Below are 19,784 nucleotides of genomic sequence, written 5' to 3'. Positions count from 1 at the left end.
TAAACTAGTAGATTCAATGCCTCGCTGTGTGACTGCCCTTATCTGGGCAAAAGGTGGGCCTACCTGTTACTAGGTAGGTATCCCACAATTTCTGTCCACTCAGTGTATTACAAAAAAAAGTATGAAAGTAATAATAGCATTAAATGAAAAATAAAACAAGCTTACATTCATCTGTGTATTCTTAGCACCAACACTAGCTCTTTGAACAATAAGTTTTTTATCTCCTAACTGCATTCCATTTAGTCCAGCTATTGCCTACACCAAAATAAAATTAAAAAGTAACACATTGTGTTTATTTAGTCATTTGAAGAATGAATAATGAGAAAATACTGGATGGAGTGCAATTCAGTGGCTGTATGGTTTAGAGTACAAAAATTCAATTACAACAGAAATAATGAATTCAAGTTTTTTTTTTTTTTATACTAACTCAATATTTTGCAGTACTTCTATTGGGACATGCAGTAGTGTGACAAGCAAGGTGTGGGAGATTACTAGGCCTGCTAGAAAGACCACATTCAACAAGCAAATATATGGGCTGAGTTAGGAATAATGACAGTAAAAACAGGACACATATACTTGCTTATACACTTATGCTAGGAGTATAGTAAATAAATCTGACAAATTAAAAGTACTGCACAAGTTAACACATACAGACATTACATAAAATCAAAAACATGGTGCCACCTCATACATGATGGATGCATAATTTGTAGGATTATTGATAGTCACTCTTGGTGAAGAAGCACATAGAACCTAAGGCAGTACATTCAGTTGAGATAGTTTGGTAGTGTAAAGCTCAGTTAGTTAGGTGACATAAGAGCATTGGGAAAACAAAAATGAGAGTAGGAGCATGTTATAAGCCAAATGGCTGTGATGATTGGCTGAATTATTATGGCAAATAATATGGAAAAATAGAGTGGGTAAGCTCTTTACTGTGTTCTCTTGGCACCACTGTATATCTATATACTTGCTAACACTACACTAGCTTCTGCATCAGTAACACCTGGATGTAAAAAAAAAATAAAACTAACTTATACAATATGTATATACAATGCAAGTACAATACAAATACAAGTTACTTAAACAATACATAACATAAGCCCTCCCAGAGCAGAAAACATCTACCAGGATTCTAACCAGTTCAAGGGTTTATTACATAAGAGAATGCACAGATCACCTTATCATAGCTACAGATTTATTAAGGTTTCATTTTTCAAATTATAACTCAGTGAAATTAATTTACACTTGGTTTCACTAGAGAAAGCACTACCCGAATCCAATTTGTTTGTTTCTCAGGTACATGCTGTTTCAAATATATTTTCTTGAAGACCGAGAGTAAAAAAAATCCTAATCTGTAATCTCAATGACTATCGCTCCAGAATAAGCTCTCAAGATATAGATCTCTAATGTTCATTGCAAGCTGGAAAAACAAACATAACAAATAACTTACTTATCACTTACTCCTCAACAAAAGCAGCTTGAGCACGACAAAAATTTTCCCATATTCAGAAGTTATGCTAGTATGTAATCAGTGTGGTGTGAGTTAGTTGGAAGCAAAGGTAAAATGTGAGGAGTAATTTATAGACTAGAAGATTGCAAAGATTAGGATGAGAGCTACCACATGCAAATGAATAAGTGAGAAAGTGACTGTCTTATTATGGGAGATTTCAATTTGCTCCTAATTCGTAGGAGTAAGTGGAAGATGGGGAAAATTCTGAAGTCAATTAGATGTTATTTGCATCAGCATGTTAGGAAAAGTAGTAGGATAAAAATATTCTAGACCTGATCATCTGACACTTGCGCATGGAAGACTATTGTACAAATTGGAGCAGAATGATATTAAGGGCAAGTTGCTACAATGGTTAAAAGGATGGTTGAGTGGGAGAAGACAGAGGGTGGTAATTAATGGGTGCTGCTCTTCGTGGACTAATGTTATTAGTGGAGTCCCACAGGGTTCGGTGCTGGGTCCACTGTTGTTTTGTATATTTATCAATGATATTGATGAAGGTATATCAGGCTTAGTGACAAAGTCTGCAGATGATACAAACGTTGGCAGGCTTGTTAATGACAGTAATGGCAGTGTGCTACTGCAACAGGATCTGGATAATTTGGACAGATGGGCTAAGAAGTGGCAACTGAAGTTTAACCTTGACAAATGCAAAGTACTGCATATGGGTAGAAGTAACCCCAGAGAAACGTACCAACTGTGTGGTACTACACTTAAGGTGGTAGAAAATTAAAAATATCTGGTAGTAATTGTGCAGTCAGATATGAAGTTTTCTGAGCAATGCAGACAGGCTGCCAGGGCAGGTCATGGGGTTTTGTCAATGATATATAGGAATTTTGCTAGCAGGGAAAAGGAAGTGATTGTCCCTCTGTATAAAGCAATGGTCAGGCCACGCCTTGAGTACTGCGTACAGGTCTGGAGGCCTCATTTTAGAAAGGATGTAGATTTGCTTGAGCGTATACAGAGAAGGGCAACAAGATTGGTGAGGGGAATGAAGGAATCCTCTTACCAAGAGAGGCTTAAGTTCTACAAATTGCAGTGGCTGGAGACTAGGCACCAGCGTGGTGATTTGATTGAGGTGTATAAGGCCTTGAATGGGTTGAGCACGCTGAATTCTGATGGGATCCTTCCACTTGTTCAGATTACGAACCTAAGGGGACATAAATTCAAATTAAGAAAAGACAGATGTAGAATAGATGTGCGGAAATTTTCCTTTAGCCAGCAGGTGGTTAATTGCTGGAACAAACTTCCATCTGTCGTTGTGGAAGTTGATAGGTTAAATAAATTTAAGGAGGAACTGGACAGGCATTTGGAGGGAATGGTGTGATTTTTTTTTTTTTTTTTTTTTTTGGCTGATGCTGCATAAGCTCATACACTTGCTTTCTTGCATCACATGCCACTACTACTACTATCTGCCTTGAACCAGATAACATTATAGGGCTGACAGTACAGGGACCATTATCAGGGAGTTATCACAGAGTTCTAAGTTGGATGAGCGTGTGTGTGTGTGTGTGTGTGTGTGTGTGTGAGAGAGAGAGAGAGAGAGAGAGAGAGGGGGGGGTATTAGCTGTTAAAGGCAAAGGTATGGGTTTTAATTTCAGAAAAAGAGATGATAGTTTAAGTGTTACATGGCTCTACGAACTGGGGAGATAGCTCACAGAGTGAAAATGCATTAGAATTATGATATACATTCAAAGCCCTAGTAATAGAAGCCTTCAATATGTACATGACATTAAGAAAATATGGCACGAGGAGGATTGTGAGATGGATAAATAATGAAATGATTAAAGAATTTAATAGAGCAGAAGAAATATTATCACTAAAAAGTTTTCAGTAGGCAAATGCAGGTTACGAGAAATTGCTAATGAAGACAGCAAAGAATGGGGACAAGGAATTTTTTTAATACGTGAATGTAAAAAGAGAAAAAAAAATCAGATCAGAACTCAGATGAATACAGAGAAAAGAAGAATAAATCAGATTTACTGCATATTCAATATTTATAGAAGAAACATTGTGACCAGAACTTGCATGATGAAGCTTGAAAGCACGTAGTTAGAAATATTGATATTTCAGATTATTTATACTTTTGAGCCTAGAGATGCATAAGGTTCCTGTAGTTGATGGCATATACAGGAAACCTCAGTATAACACGGTACTTCTACAACACGGTTTCGCTCTAACATGATTGATAATTTGTGGCAATCCTCACACAACACGGTACTTATATAACATGGCTTCACTCTAACACGGTTAGAGAATTTCAGTAAACCTCACATAACAGGGAATTTTTGAGTTTTTGTGTGGGGAAAACCCTGCTATTATGTTCAATGTAATTTTTCAACATTTCCACTCTTTTTGAATCCCTGCTGTTGACTCGCTAGTGAAAAAAAATTGAGAAATCCTTGTATTTTATTTTGTTGGGAAATCCCAGTGTTATGTTCATTAATATTGAACTTCTGCTTGTTGAACTTGTGGAAAAATCTAGATTTCAAAGTTTTATTACTATTGGATAGCAACACCAGACCATCCAAAAGATTTAAGTCATCCAAATGTTGAAGTTATGGATGTTCCTAACACCACATTGTACTAGGTTAATACAACTTCTTTATTCAGCCATTAGATCAAGGCATTATATCCACCTTTAAAAGTCATTACATTAGAAAATAGTTGCAATTGATTGATTCTGTCGAAGTAATGTAGGCATGAGAATATAGGTAGTTCCCAACTTTCCGAGTTAATTCATTCTTAGCGCGCGCTTGTAAAGCGGAAATTTATTCCCATAGACAATGTTAAAAACAGGGGTTACGTTCTCAACAATGAAATTAGTTAGCTAATTAGTCTATGTTTAAACAATGATTCATTTATCCAAAGAAATGAAAACATAGCCTGTAAAATCAAGTAAATTATAATTTAAAGAAATTAATTACGACTTAACAAATGTTAAAGAATGTTTATTCTTCATCATTGACTAAATGCACACCCATTGATTACTCACTGTTGGGTCAGCACTCATTATTGGTTTATTGCACAAGGAGTCATCTTCTTCAGAAATGCTTCAAGAGACGTTTGTTTTAAAGATAATCTCTTCTCTTTTCTTTATAAATTTCGAGATAGCATGCATAATCATTTTTTAATGGCATGCACAAATTGCAACTAACTAACAAGATATGCACAAATGAGATTGCAACTAACACAATTTGAAGGGAGAAACAAGTTTATGAAGCTTAAAAAAAAAAAATAACGAAGGGAAGATTCTGAAAATTTATTTATGTTTTTTATATGATTGAAGATTGCAGTGAGGGGGGAAACACATTTCACCCTCTAATAACGTAAATTCCCTCTAATAACGTAAGTAAAAACCCACACAATTCCAGCTATTGGTATTTTCCCAAATGCAATAACATTGAATTTACTACCAGTTTATAATTAGATGCACCAACAAAAAAGCACAATAAACCGAAAAGTGCAAATTGTTTTTATTGTTTTATGGTCATGACTTCCAGAAACGTGCTTTAGAAAAATATCACAAATGCATTTAAAAGTATTCTTATAATAGGAACATATCACAAAAGGTGATATAGTTGTACACGTTGGCACTAATGATATTAAGAGTAGGAGAATGGCAGAATTACTTAACAAGTACAGGTTATTGTTGAAAAAAAGCCGTGAATTTGGGTTGAATTTGAAAGTGTCTGCAATTCTGCCCAGACACGATATGAGGGAGTAAATGATGAGAGCCTTGTCGATCAATTCGGCCCTGGAAAGATTGTGCAAGGCTTAAGGTAGAATTTTTTTCAGCCTGGTCTGTACTTGTTAACAGAAGGGACTGCTTCTACAGGGATGGGATACACTTAAATAGAAAGGGTGCAAGAATATTTGCTGATGCTATCGAGGCAGTGTTAGATGGGTCGGAAAACTGCTAGATTGGGGGAATACAAGGACTAATAGATTAACAGTAGCCACTGGCAGAGGTGAAAGTGATTCTTGCACTGCTTCTATTGGAATGAGCAGAAGCATGGAAAACAAGATGCAGAATATTTCAGAGACTGCTGGGAGTCATTGTGGAACAAGTAAACACATGGGTTGTGTTAGGATAGCTAAGAAAAAGAACAGGTGCATGTATACTTGTGTGTACACCAATGCTAGGAGTTTGGTAAATAAATTTGATGAATTTGAGGTATTGCTCAAAGCATCAAAGGCGGATATTGTTGGGATATCAGAGACGTGGTGTCACACAGATATAAGGAATGCAGAACTGGAATGTGGAGAGTACAACGTCTAGCGAAAGGATAGACAGGATAGGAAGGGAGGAGGGGTTATGCTATTAGTTAAGAAACACATAAAATCCAAGGAGGTGAAGCCAGTCAACATCGCTGGACAGTGCAGTGTCGAGTCAGTTTTGTGTGACATAAGCATTGGGAGATCAAAATTGAGAGTAGGAGTGTGCTATAGGCCTAATTTCCTAAATATAGGCCTAATTAGGCCTAAATATAGGCCTAATAATGCTATAGGCCACATTTCCGTAGCCGAGTGGGCAGGAGCGGGAGTGCAGTAGCACACGCTCTTTGAGTAGACCGGGGTTCAAGCCCCTGACTGCTGAATACGGTCGATCTGCCAACTCGCACTGGACCAGCGTGGCAGATTATGGTCCATTTCCCTCAGCATGAACTGTTGAGGAGGCTTCCATCCTGCAGTGGGTTGATAATGGCTGCACTTTACTTTTTTTACTTTTTTATAGGCCTAATGACTCTGATGAGTATAATAAGAAACTGTACAGGGAAATAGAGTGGGCCAGTAAATCAGAGTGTCTTATAATGGGGGATTTTAGTTTCCCAGATATTGACTGGAATTTGTGGGATGGTCACTCACACACTAGCAAGGCTTTCGTGGATTTATTGGATGATTGTTTTCTACATCAGCATGTTTGGGAGGCAACTAGACGGAGTAATATCTTGATTTGATTATCAGTAGTGATCCTTCATGCATTAAGAATCTGCAGATAGAGGAACCACTAGGTGGCAGTAATCACAGTGTGCTGAAGTGGGATTTACTCAAAGAGGTAACTACCATCAGGGGTAAAGGGAAGGGTTATTGCTTTCGTAAAGGCGACTATGATGGTCTGAGACAGTATTTAAATTCTATACAGTGGAACAACTGATGATGTTACCAACAGCAAATTCAAAATGGGAAGCATTCAAAGAACTTATCTTGGAAGCTACTAGGCTTTACATACCAACTAAGAAATATATTGTTCAAGGTTTAGGTTTAGGCCTAAATGGGTGTCAGATGAACTAATGAGAAAAATGACAGAGAAGAAAACTGCTTGGGATACATATAAATTAACACGTGACACAGAAGCCTATGATAGATATAAGTTGATCAGTAACCAAGTTACAAAGGAGATTAGGCGGGCAAAGGCAGATTACGAGGAATCATTGGCAAAGGATGCAAAGTAAAGAGTTCTTTACTTATGTAAACTATAGAAGGAAGGGGATGAATCAGATTGGTCCACTTGATATCGATGGTTCAACTGTTGATGATCCTGCTCAGGTAGTTAACAAACTAAATGAATATTTTGCATCGACATTCACATATGAGGAGTTATTCAGTGAGGGGAATGCCAGAGGTGTATTCAACTCTGGCAGTAAGCTAGATAATCTTGTAATAACTGAGAGTTAAGTGGAGGAGAAATTGTTGAAGATAAACACAAGAAAGGCACCTGGGGTGGATGGGACCTATCCAGTTATATTAAAGGAGGCAGCTAAAGAAGTAAGCAGACCCTTAGCCATAATTATGAGAGCTTCCTTGGACTCAAGGGAGGTACCCATAGACTGGATGTGCAAATGTGAGCCCAATTCACAAAGGAGGATCAAAGGCTGACATAAGTAATTATAGATCAGTGAGTTTAACTTCTGTTCCAGGAAAATTAATGGAGGCACTGGTTAAGGAAGCACTGCAGGATCATCTGGACAAGACTTCAGTTATAGCTTGGACACAGCATGGTTTTGTTAAGGGAAAGTCTTGCCTGACCAATTTAATTGGATACTATGATGCAGTCACAAAGGAACTGGATGCAGGGAATAACTTTGATATTATATTGGAGCTTAGAAAGGCTTTTTATACTGTTGCACATGGAAGACTGCTGCACAAATTGGAGCAGTGTGGCATTGGAGGCAAATTGCTGCTATGGATAAAGGGGTAGTTGAGGGGGAGAAGACAGAGAGTGGTAATCAACGGACACTGCTCATCTGGAATAATGTTATTAGTGGAGTCCTTCAGGGTTCAGTGTTGGGTCCATTATTGTTTTCTGTATTTATAAATAATATTGATGATGGTATATCAAGCTTAATGTCCAAGTTTGCAGATGATACAAAAGTTGGCAGGGTTGTTAAGGACACTACTGATGCTATGCTGCTGCAACAGGATCTGGAAAGGTTGAGCAGATGAGAATCAGCCAAAAAAAAAAACAAAAAAAAAACCCGCCCCATTTCATCCCTCCATTCGTTCCAAATACCTGTCCAGCTCAGCCTTAAATTTATTTAGGCTATTAGCTTCCACAACAAAAGATAGAAGCCTGTTCTACCAATCAACTACTCGCTGGCTAAAGACAAATTCCCGCACATCTATTCTACAGCTATTTTATTCAATTTGAAACTGTGCCCCCTCAGGTTCTTAGTCTCAGCAAGAGGAAGAATCCCATCAGCTTTCAGCTTGCTCAATCCATTCAAGGCCTTATTCACCTCAATCAGATTACCCCGCAGATGCCTACACTTTAGTTGCTGCAATTTGCAGAACTTCAGCCTTTCTTGGTAATAGCACTCCTTTGTTACCCTCACCAATCTTGTTACCCTTCTTTGTACTCGTTCTAGCAACTCTACATCCTTCTTAAAATGGGGTCTCCAGACCTGTATACAGTACACAAGGTGTGGCCTAATCATTGCCTTATACAAGGGGATAATCACCTCCTTGTCCCTGCTAGAAAAATTCCTGTATATCACTGACAAGACACCATGAGCTACACTTGTCTCAGATGATTCTGAGCAAGACGAAAAATCCCATTAGCATTGAGCATGCTCAAACCATTCAAGGCTTTATATACCTCTATCAGATCACCTTGCTGATGCCTAGTCTCCAGACGTAATTTGCAAAATTTAAGCCTTTCTTCCTAAGAATAACCCATTGTTCATTCACTAATCTTGTTGCCCTTCTCTGTACTCGTTCCAGCAGCTCTACATCCTTCTTGAAATGAGGCTTCCATACCTGTAGACAGTACTCAACGTGTGGCCTGTACTCATTGCCTTATACAAGAGAATAATCACCTCCTTATCCCTGCTAGAAAAATTCCTATATATCATTGACAAGACACCTTGAGCTACTCTTGCAGCCTGTCTGCACTGCTCAGAGAACTTCATATCTGTCTGCACAATTACCCAGGTCCTTTTCATTCACTACCACTGTCAGTGTAGTATTACAGAGTTGATACGTTGCTATGGGGTTGCTTCCCATATGTAGTACTTTACATTTGTCAATGTTAAACTTCATTTGCCTCTCAACCCATCTCCTCAACCTTTTCAGATCCTGTTGCAGAAGCAGCATAGTGTCAGTAGTGTCCTTAAAAACCCTGCCAACCTTTGTATCGTCTGCAAACTTGGACATTATGCTTGCTTTACCATCATCAATATCATTTATAAATACAGAAAACAATAATGGACCCAACACCGAACCCTGAGTGACTCCACTAATAACATTAGTCCACGATGAACAGTGTCCATTGATTACCACTCTCTGTCTTCTCCCCCTCAACAATCCCTTTATTCATAGCAGCAATTTGTCTACAATGCCACACTGCTCCAATTTGTGCAGCAGTCTTCCATGTGCAACAGTATCAAAAGCCTTTCTAAGATCCAAATATATAATGTCAAAGCTATTCCCTGCATTCGGTTCTTTTGTGACTGCATCATAGTATCCAATAAAATTGGTCAGGCAAGACTTTTCCTTAACAAAAACATGCTGTGTCCGAGCTATAATTGAAGTCTTGTCTAGATGATCCTGCAGTGCTTCTTTAACCAGTGCCTCCATTAATTTTCTGTAACAGAAGTTAAACTCACAGGTCTATAATTACTTGTGTCAGCATTCGATCCTCCTTTGTGAATTGGGGTCACATTTGCACATCTTCAGTCTATGGCTACCTCCCCTGAATCCAAGGAAGCTCTCATAATAATGGCTAAGGGTTTGCTTACTTCCTTTGCTGCCTCCTTTAATATAACTGGATAGATCCCATCCACCCCATGTGCCTTTCTTGTGTTTATCTTCAACAATTTCTCCTCCACTTTACTCTCAGTTATTACAAGATTACCTAGCTTACTGCAGAGTTGAATACACCTCTGGCATTCCCCTCGCTGAATAACTCCTCATGTGGGAATGTCAATGCAAAATATTCATTTATTTATTAGCTACATGAGCAGTATCATCAACAGTTGAACCATCAATATCAAGTGGACCAATCTCATTCATCCCCTTCCTTCTAGAGTTTACATACGTAAAGAACTCTTTGCTGTTTTTCTTTGCATTCTTTGACAAATATTTCTCGTAATCTGCCTTCGCATGCTTAACCTTCTTTGTAACTTGGTTACAGAACAGCTTATATCTACCATAGGCTTCATAGGCTCCCATATGTAGTACTTTACATTTGTCAATGTTAAACTTCATTTGCCACCTCTCAGCCCATCTGCTCAACCTTTTCAGATCCTGTTACAGCAGCATAGGGTCAGTAGTGTCCTTAACAACCCTGCCAACCTTTGTATCATCTGCAAACTTGGACGTTAAGCTTGATATACCATCATCATTTATAAATACAGAAAACAATAATGGACCCAACACTGAACCCTGAGGGACTCCACTAATAACATTAGTCCACGATGAGCAGTGTCCATTAATTACCACTCTCTGTCTTTCCCCCTCAACCATCCCTTTATCCACAGCAGCAATTTGCCTCCAATGCCACACTGCTCCAATTTGTGCAGCAGTCTTCCATGTGAAACAGTATCAAAAGCCTTTCTAAGATCCAAATATATAATATCAAAGTTATTCCCTGCATCCGGTTCTTTTGTGACTGCATCATAGTATGCAATCAAATTGGTCAGGCAAGACTTTCCCTCAACAAAACCATGCTGTGCCCAAGCTATAACTGAAGTCTTGTCTAGATGATCCTGCAGTGCTTCTTTAACCAGTGCCTCCATTAATTTTCCTGGAACAGAAGTTAAACTCACAGGTCTATAATTACTTGTGTCAGCCTTTGATTCTCCTTTGTGAATTGGGGTCACATTTGCAAATCTCCAGTCTATGAATACCTCCCCCGAGTCCAAAGAAGCTCTCATAATTATGGCTAAGGGTTTGCTTAGCTGGCTTCCTTTGCTGCCTCCTTTAATATAACTGGATATATCCCATCCACATCAGGTGCCTTTTTTATGTTTATCCTGAACAATTTTTCCTCCACTTTCCTCTCAGTTATTACAAAATCATCCAGCTCACTGCCAGAGTTTACTTCACCTCTGGCATTCCCTTCCTGAATAACTCCTCATGTGTGAATGTAGATGCAAAATAATCGGTTAGTTTGTTAGCCACCTCAGCAGAATCCTCAACTGTTGAACCATCAATATCCAGTGGACCAATCTGATTCATCCCTTTACTTCTAGAGTTTACATAGGTAAAGAACTCTTTTCTGTTTTTCTTTGCATCCTTTCCCAAGGATTTCTCATAATCTGCCTTTACCTGCCTAATCTCCTTTGTGACTTGGTTACAGACCAGATTATATCTATCATAGGCTTCCATGTCACCCATTAATTTATATGTATCCCATGCATTTTTCTTCTCGGCCATATGTCTCATTAGTTCATCTGACATCCATTTAGGCCTGAACCTTGAATAATATTTCTTAGTTGGTATGTAAAGCCTAGTAGCTTCCAAGATAAGTTCTTTGAATGCTTCCCATTTTGAATTTGATGTTGGTAACATCATCAGTTGGTCCCAATGTATAGAATTTAAATACTGTCTCAGACCATTGTAGTCACCTTTACGAAAGCAAAAACCCTTCCCTTTACCCCTAATGGTAGTTACCTCTTTGAGTAAATCCCACTTCAGCACACTGTGATCACTGCCACCTAGTGGTTCCTTTATCTGCAGATTCTTAATGCCTTAAGAATCACTACTGATAATCAGATCAAGAGTATTACTCCCTCTTGTTGCCTCCCGAACATGCTGATGTAGAAAACAATCACCCAATAAATCCACAATAGCCTTGCTGGTGTGTGAGTGACCAACCCACAAATTCTAGTCAATATCTGGGAAATTAAAATCCCCCATTATAAGACTCCGATTTACTGGTCTACTCTATTTCTCTGTACAGTTTCTTATTATACTCATCAGAGTCATTAGGCCTATAGCACCTCCTATTCTCAATTTTGATCTCCCAATGCTTATGTCACACCAAACTGACTCAACACTGCACTGTCCAGCGATGTTGGGTTGCTTCACTTCCTTGGACTTTATGAGTTTCTTAACTAATAGAATAACCCCTCCTCCTTTCATATCCTGTCTATCCTTTCTGTACACATTGTACTCCCCAAATTCCAGTTCTGCATTCCTTATATCTGTGTGATAACATGTCTCTGATATCCCAACAATATCCTCCTTTAAAGCTTTGAGCAATACCTCAAATTCATCAAATTTATTTACCAAACACCTAGCATTGGTGTACACGCAAGTATACATGCACCTCTTCCTATTCTTAGCTACCCTAACACAACCCATGTGTTTACTTGTACAGCAATGACTCCCAGCAGTCTCTGAAATATCCTGCATCTTGTTTTCCAGGCTGCTGCTCATTCCAATAGAAGCAGTGCAAGAATCACTTTTACCTCTGCCAATGGCTACTGTTAATCTATTAGTCCTTGTATCCCCCCCCAAGCTAGCAGTTTTCCGACCCACCTAACACTGCCTCGATAGCATCTGCAAATATTCTTGCACCCTTTCTATTTAAGTGTATCCCATCCCTGTAGAAGCAGTCTCCCCTGTTAACAAGTACATTTCAGCCCTAAAAAAATTCTACCCCTGTTGCGTATGGTTTGGTCACCAGCGTTATAATGGTTCATAAGAGATTTAACAGTTGCACCATTTTCAAACTTATGAATAATTTCAAGTCTTTGTTTAACTGAAAGTGCAACTCTTTTGAGTTTATCCATCATTTTCGCCATACTTGACATAATGTTGTTGTTGTTATTTGGTTTTTAGGAGCATTAGCAACTAATGCCATATTGCTCCTGTGCGGTGGTCATTCCCAGACCTTTCCGCATGCTCCGTATTTGGTGGTGACGGGTCCGAACTCCAGTCTAATCAAGAAGCGTGTGTTACGCACTGCTGCTCCTTCCCACCTGGCTACGGAGGCGCACCTGACATAAATAACGAAACAAAATTTGTCTTTTGGCGGTGCGACTGAACGCAATAATCACCGCGATGCACTAAAACAAACTAAACATTTTGTCTTTTTTGAGCAGCGGGTGTGAAGACAGCGGGGGTTGCAAGATAATAGGCACTTTAATCTTTCAATGGCGACTTATACCTCCACTTCTTGTCGCTTATTTAAGACTTGCAAAACATCTGTTTATACCTATTCTAGTTATAACTTGAATTTTATGATTTCTGGTTGATTTTTTTTTTTTTTTATTTGGAGTCCAAGTGTCCCGGTAAATCGAGAGTCTGCTATATATCAAGCTAATTGTATAAGTATACGGATAAATTTGAACAGAGGCTGGCAAGGTAATTAATGAAAGAAATTAAAGCATCTCACTGCAACAAGAACTAGAAAAATTAGGCAACTGGGCTTGGACGTAGCAAGTGAGGTTTAACATTTATAAATGAATTGTACTGTGCATATGGATAAATAATCCCTAAAATAACATATTATATGGGTGGTACCTCACTCAAGATGTGGAAAATGAAAAAGACTAAGGGCAAATGTACAGTCTGACACGAGGTTTTCTGAGCAGTCAGATGACAGAGCTTACAGGGTTCTGTCAATAAATAAATTTTCTGTTTATACTCCGGGACGACCAAACGGTCAGAGGAGTTCACAGGATAGACAGCATACAAGAAACAGCACCGTATTCAGCAGTCACGTGCTTGAACACCGGTACTCAAGGCACGTGTACTTATGTTATTATTGTTGTTATTTGGTTTTTTTAGGAGCATTAGCAACTAAGGCCATATTGCTCTGGGATATGCGGTGGTCATTCCCTGACCTTTCTGCATCTTCCGTATTTGGTGGTGACGGGCTCGAACCCCAGTCTAATCAAGAAGCGTGTGCTACGCACTGCTGTTGCTCCTTCCCACCTGGCTACGGAGGCGCCACGTGTACTTATGCACCCGCAAGCCTGACCACTAGGCTACGGCGGTCTTGATATACTGGAATTTTCCCAGCAAGCAAGGAAGTGATTATCCAATTAAATTAAATATTATTCACAAAGCAGAACCACACGCCTCAAATTTCTCTAAAAAAATTTTAGAGAAGAGTAGATAGAGTGAATCTTCTATGCTCAATACTGATTACTGCCTGTAGGGTCATTATTCCATTTTAAAACAGTCTTTATCAGCAACCTGTTTCTATTAACACAGAATCAGTATCTACATCGAAGTTGCTGAAAGTCTAGAATGTAGATGGTTTTATCTCTCTTGTGTTTGAAGTATGATTAATTCATCTTCCAGTATAATAGTGAAGTGAGATTTCACACTTGATGATATTATTCTAACCGAGGGCCTGTTTTAAATTATGCATTTGTTCATGTGGCCTGGCCTGGACTGTATTCACTAGTATGGACTTTCAAAGAGAAGCAAACTTTGGCAGAGATTAATAAGGCTTAACAATACAGAAAATTACACTAGCCAACACGATTTTTACCTCCAAGAACTTAAATGCTGTTTTTAACCAATTTTTATGCATAGATTTCAAAAATTACAATGATAGCTTCACATAACATCACAGTAATTAAATATAGAGGGAGTTACGCTTTATCAAATTATGCCAATTTCACATAATATAGCCAGTAAGGTATGACATATTGATTTATTTTAAGAGATATAAGCTAATTCTCTTAATTTTAGAAATCAATTCTGGCCTCAGTTTTCTTGTGATAAACATAATCAGACTTCTACCTAATTTACAAGTTGAAGAGAGCACACAGCGTTTTTGGTGAAGATTTTTGTAGGCTGTGTCAAGGTTTTCCAAGTATTAAATGATCGTGATATGTTCTCAGGGTTGTAAGTCTATCCTCCAACCATAAACAGCCCCTCGAGAATAATAGGATGGGCCTGCAACCCTTGCGGTAGGAAACGTTTTTAATATACATCGATGAGCCAAAACATTATGACCAACGAGTTGTTATGCAAATCAAAGCAACTGCAGTGAACTATGCCACGTGTGCAGGTTGGGACATGGTATAAAAAATATCAGGTGTTTTTTATACCGTGTCCATTAATCAGTGGTTGTTGGTTTTGGTTTTTAGGAGCATTAGCAACTAAGACCATATTGCTCTGGGAATATGCGGTGGTCATTCCCTGACCTTTCCGCATCCTCCGTATTTGGTGGTGACGGGCTCGAACCCCGGTCTGATCAAGAAGTATGTGCTGCGCACTGCTGCTGCTCCTCACCTGGCTACGGAGGCGCTCTTGTTTATCAGTGTTACTCTTGTTCTTCACATGGGAAAGCAGCAGACTTAAGCGAGTACGACAAAGGTCAAATTGTAATGGCCAAATGACTGGGTCAGAGCATATCCGAAATGGCATGGGTGGGATGCTCACAGTCAGGCATGGTTAGTACCTACCGAAAGTGGTCAGAGGAGGGAAACCCACGAACCCCGGCGAGGTGTTGGATGACCGCAGCTCATCAGTGCTCGAGGTGAGCAAAGGCTCTCATGGATGGTACGTGGCAACAGAAGGACGACTGTGGCGCAACTTGTCGGTAATTGGAATGCTGGTGACAGGAGTAATGTGTCACAACACACAATACATCAAACCCTGCTGAAAATGGAGCTAAAACCCACTCCAAGTGCATATACTAACCATGGTCCATTGGCGACAGCGCCTACAATGGACACAGGAGCATCGAAGTTGGACCTTGAGTGACTGGAAGAAGGTCATCTGGTATGATGAATCACGCTTCCTGTTGCACCATGTGGATGGCTAGGTACATGTGTGTCATTTACCTGGGGAAGTGATAGCGCCTGGATGCACCATGGGTTGAAAACAAGCTGGTGGCGGCAGTGTCATGCTCTGGGTGATGTTCTGCTGGGATGCCTTGGGTCCAGTCATCCAAGTGCTGGGCACTCTAATGTCTACCACCTACCTAAACATCACTGCTTATGAAGTACACCCTAATGATAGGGTGGCCCATTATCCTGCTGAAAGACGGCACTGCTAGAGGAGACTATTGCCATGAGGCAATAGTCTCCTCTAGCAGTGCCGTCTTTCAGCAGGATAATGCACCATGCTACACCGCACGAATTGTTCGGGACTGGTTTGCGGAACGTGAGGAAGACTTCCAGGTATTGCTCTGGTGTCCAAATTCTCCAGACATCAATCCCATCGAGTATCTGTGGTTTGTGTTGGAACAGCAACGCGAATCTGCAGGGTCTCAACCACGGTCCTTACAGGAGTTAAAGGATCTGCTGGTTATGTGTTGGTACCAGATACCACAAGACATTTAGAAAATCTTGCAGCATCCATGACTCACCAGGTAAGGGCTGTTTTGGCTGCATGTGGAGGACCAACATTATATTAGGTAGGTGGTCATAATGTTTTGTCTCATCGGTGTATTTTGCTATGGAGTATGTTATGTATGTGTTTTTGCATTATTGGACTTCTGAAAGAACTACGTGTCATACAGAAGTCAGATGAATTCCATTTATTCATAGATGCCTCCAAATTAAGTTTAACAGCAGTATTGCTTCATAATGGGAACAAATTGAATTTCCATCAGTTCCTGTTTTTCATTCAGTTGGACTTAGAGAAAGTCATGAAAGCATGACTAAGGTTCTACATGCTATAAAATACCAAGATTATAGTTAGAACATATGCAGATATCTTAAGGTTATTGGTTTTCTTTTTGGTTTGCAGGGGGGGGGGGTCACAAAATGTTGTTTTTTGTGTTTGTGGGACAGCTGTGCGACAGAAGAACATTATGTTGTACAACACTGTGACAAGCAGGATGAGTTCATATCAGGACAATGTAATATAAAATATATTCCTTTAGTGCAGAGGTTCCCAACCACCAGTACATGAACCAGTACCGGTACGCAAGGAGTGAGCTACCTGTATGCAGGCTCTGAATGAAACCACCTGCAATTTCCTTCATGGGAGAGTAAACTTTTTAAATTTTAATATCTTACTAAAGCCAAAACTTCTTTTTATTTGTCACAGTTCGTATCTAGGTGAGTATTTTAGTCTTTCTTTTTGGAAAATATACCTCTTTTCTTTCTTCTACTTCTTAATTCATAGAACTTTATCTCTTAACTTATTCCTCTTTTTCTTATTTTATATGGTCAGTTTTCCTTCAGAGGTTGCTTAGTGAACATTAAAAGTAAAATTATCTTTAGATATTATGATATACTGCTATCCTAATTATTATATAGTTTTGATATTCCAATCAACAATAATTAATATTAATACCATAGTTCAAGTAAAATATAAGTGTTGAAAACGCAAGTTTTACAATTCTGTTTAGTAATTATATTTAAGTATTTGAAACGACAATTTTCAACAACTAATTTTCCTTTTACTTATATCGTTACATCATAAGTTATCAGTAGTATTTAAATCACAAATTTATTTTTATTTTTTATGAAAACCCCAAACACGAGACGTATTATAACCGAAAGTACTTAGTACCATGCTTGTGTTGGAGGTTGAGAAAACAAAAGAAGATATTTGTTGACATTAAACTTGAACATCTGTAGACTGTAATTATCAGGAAATAAAATGGCAGTTGCATGAATAAATGAGGAAGATGAAAAGTTGGTTCTGTCAGTTTGAAGTTGGACAGTTCAAACTGACAGAACCAACTTTTCATCTTCCTCATTTATTCATGCAACTGCCATTTTATTTCCTGATTGGATGTTGGCTAGTGACGGCACGTGTTCGGACTGTTTTGAAAGAGAGAGCGGGAATTATAGAAGCCAATTCAGAAGAACAGTGCCCATGGAAGTATCTGTAGAAAAGGCATGCAGCAGAAATAGTAAGTCTATCAGACAGCAAGTGGAGAGACTCTGTTAAAGAGAAGTCATTAATTAACCTAATTGCCCTCTTCTGAATGGAATCTAGAAGCCTGAGGGAGGTTCTGGGGGCACCGCCCCAGATGTGGGAACAATATTCCATGGTAGGGTGGATTTGCAATTTGTACAGAGTGAACAGCTGTTTGGGAGAAAAGTAATGGCGAGAGCCATTACTTTTCCACTCAGACATCATTACATGATGTCTGAGTGATCCACCAAATTGACTAGTGACAACATCAAGAATGCTGATGGGACTTTCGTGCAATGACCGTCCGAACGCCTGCAACGGTGGAGTGAATTCTTCAAAGCATTGTATAATCACGACCCACCTCAGGGACCGCCAGAAGCCGCACTATCGATCGATCCCCCTGAAGTCTCCATGGTCGATGTTGAGCCTACAGTAGAAGAAGTGAAAGCAGCCATACAATCCCTAAAGAATGGCAGGGCACCAGGAGTGGACCAAGTCACCACAGAAGCGATCAAAGCTGGAGGAGATGTACTGCTTCGCCGACTACACTCACTCCTCAAAACCATCTGGTGCACTGAACAAATTCCACTAACATGGAGGAAAGCCATTATCGTACCGATCCACAAGAAAGGTGATAAGCGGGATTGCAAGAACTACCGTGGCATCAGCCTCCTTTCCATCATCAGAAAGGTCTTTATGAAGATCATCCAGTCAAGGCTGCAAAAACATCGCGAGCAAACCAGTCGAGAAGAACAGGCGGGATTTAGACCCGGGCAAGGATGCTGTGATCAAATCTTTGCCATCCGTCAGCTGATGGAGGAGAGGATCCGGTGTAGACAGCGAACCGTCATTGTTTTCATTGACTTTAAGTCTGCTTTCGACTGTGTCCATCGGCCTGCCTTATGGAAACTACTAGAGGTCAAACATGTACCTCGAAAAGTCATCACACTCCTCCAAACTGCATACAACGGTTTAACCAGCCAGGTGAGCATCCAGAACGATTTATCTGAGGAATTTACCATCCAAACTGGAGTTCGCCAAGGGGATGTAGCCTCCCCGTTGTTTTTCAACATCGTAGTCGACGCCATTATGAGGCAAGCATTCAGAAACAGACGGGGCATACAATATGACAAGGATCACTATGTGACTGACCTGATGTTTGCCGATGATAGTGCTATCTTTGCTGGTAACGACTCTGAAGCCACGGACATCCTCTACGACATTGCCCGGCCATACGGTTTGAAGATCAATGCTGATAAGACAAAGGCCCTGACAACAGATGTGTCGCAAGCCACCATCTATCTCGAAGGCGTCCAGATCGTCCAGATTAGTTGCTCTTGACATCTCAAAGGCTTTTGATCGTGTTTGGCATAAAGGTCTTCTAAACAAGCTTCCATCTTATGGTTTGCCAACTGTTTTTAGTAATTGGTTATCCAGTTTTCTCTCTGATCGCTCACTGAGGGTGATGGTAGATGGCTCTCTGTCTTCTAACTTCTCCACTAATGCCGGTGTCCCCCAAGGTTCAGTTCTTTCCCCCACTCTTTTCCTCTTGTATATCAATGACCTTCTTCCATTGACTGGAAATCCTATCCATAGTTTTGCTGATGATAGCACATTGCATTCAACTTTCCATTTTGAGAAACCTTGTCCAGCTCAATCAGCTTCAAGTTCTCGAAAATCTGCTGCCAATTCCTTAAATGCCGATCTTCAGGTAATTCTCCAGTGGGGCAAAGATAACTTAGTTGATTTCAACCCTTGTATAACTCAATCTTGTCTTATATCTCACAAAAAGGATTCTTCTGCTCCTATGCTTATCTTTAGTGACACTCCGATTTCTAGGCAAAATGATATATCTCTTTTGGGGATTACCCTGACTTCTAATCTCTCTTGGCACAAGCACATTAAAAATATTGCTTCCTCTGCATCTAAAAAACTTGGTTTTCTCTTTCGCTCTCGGCGTTACTTTTCTCCCATACAGCTGCTCACTCTG

General features: G+C 39.6%; 1 protein-coding gene across 1 annotated transcript in view; it reads right to left on the bottom strand.

Moving 5' to 3' along the window:
* The window catches only part of LOC150082396 (splicing factor U2AF 50 kDa subunit-like), a 282,501-nt gene that overhangs the window by 39,743 nt on the left and 222,974 nt on the right, over positions 1-19,784 (bottom strand). Inside the window, exon 10 of the mRNA XM_090380538.1 lies at positions 166-255. Within this exon, the coding sequence (XP_090236664.1) occupies positions 166-255 (90 nt within the window). The remainder of the gene's footprint in view (positions 1-165; positions 256-19,784) is intronic.

The sequence above is a fragment of the Mastigoproctus giganteus genome, chromosome 8 (assembly GCF_048544385.1).
Source record: "Mastigoproctus giganteus isolate SK-2022 chromosome 8, ASM4854438v1, whole genome shotgun sequence".
NCBI lineage: Eukaryota > Metazoa > Arthropoda > Arachnida > Uropygi > Thelyphonidae > Mastigoproctus > Mastigoproctus giganteus.
This window is presented reverse-complemented; position numbering and strand designations above follow the sequence as displayed.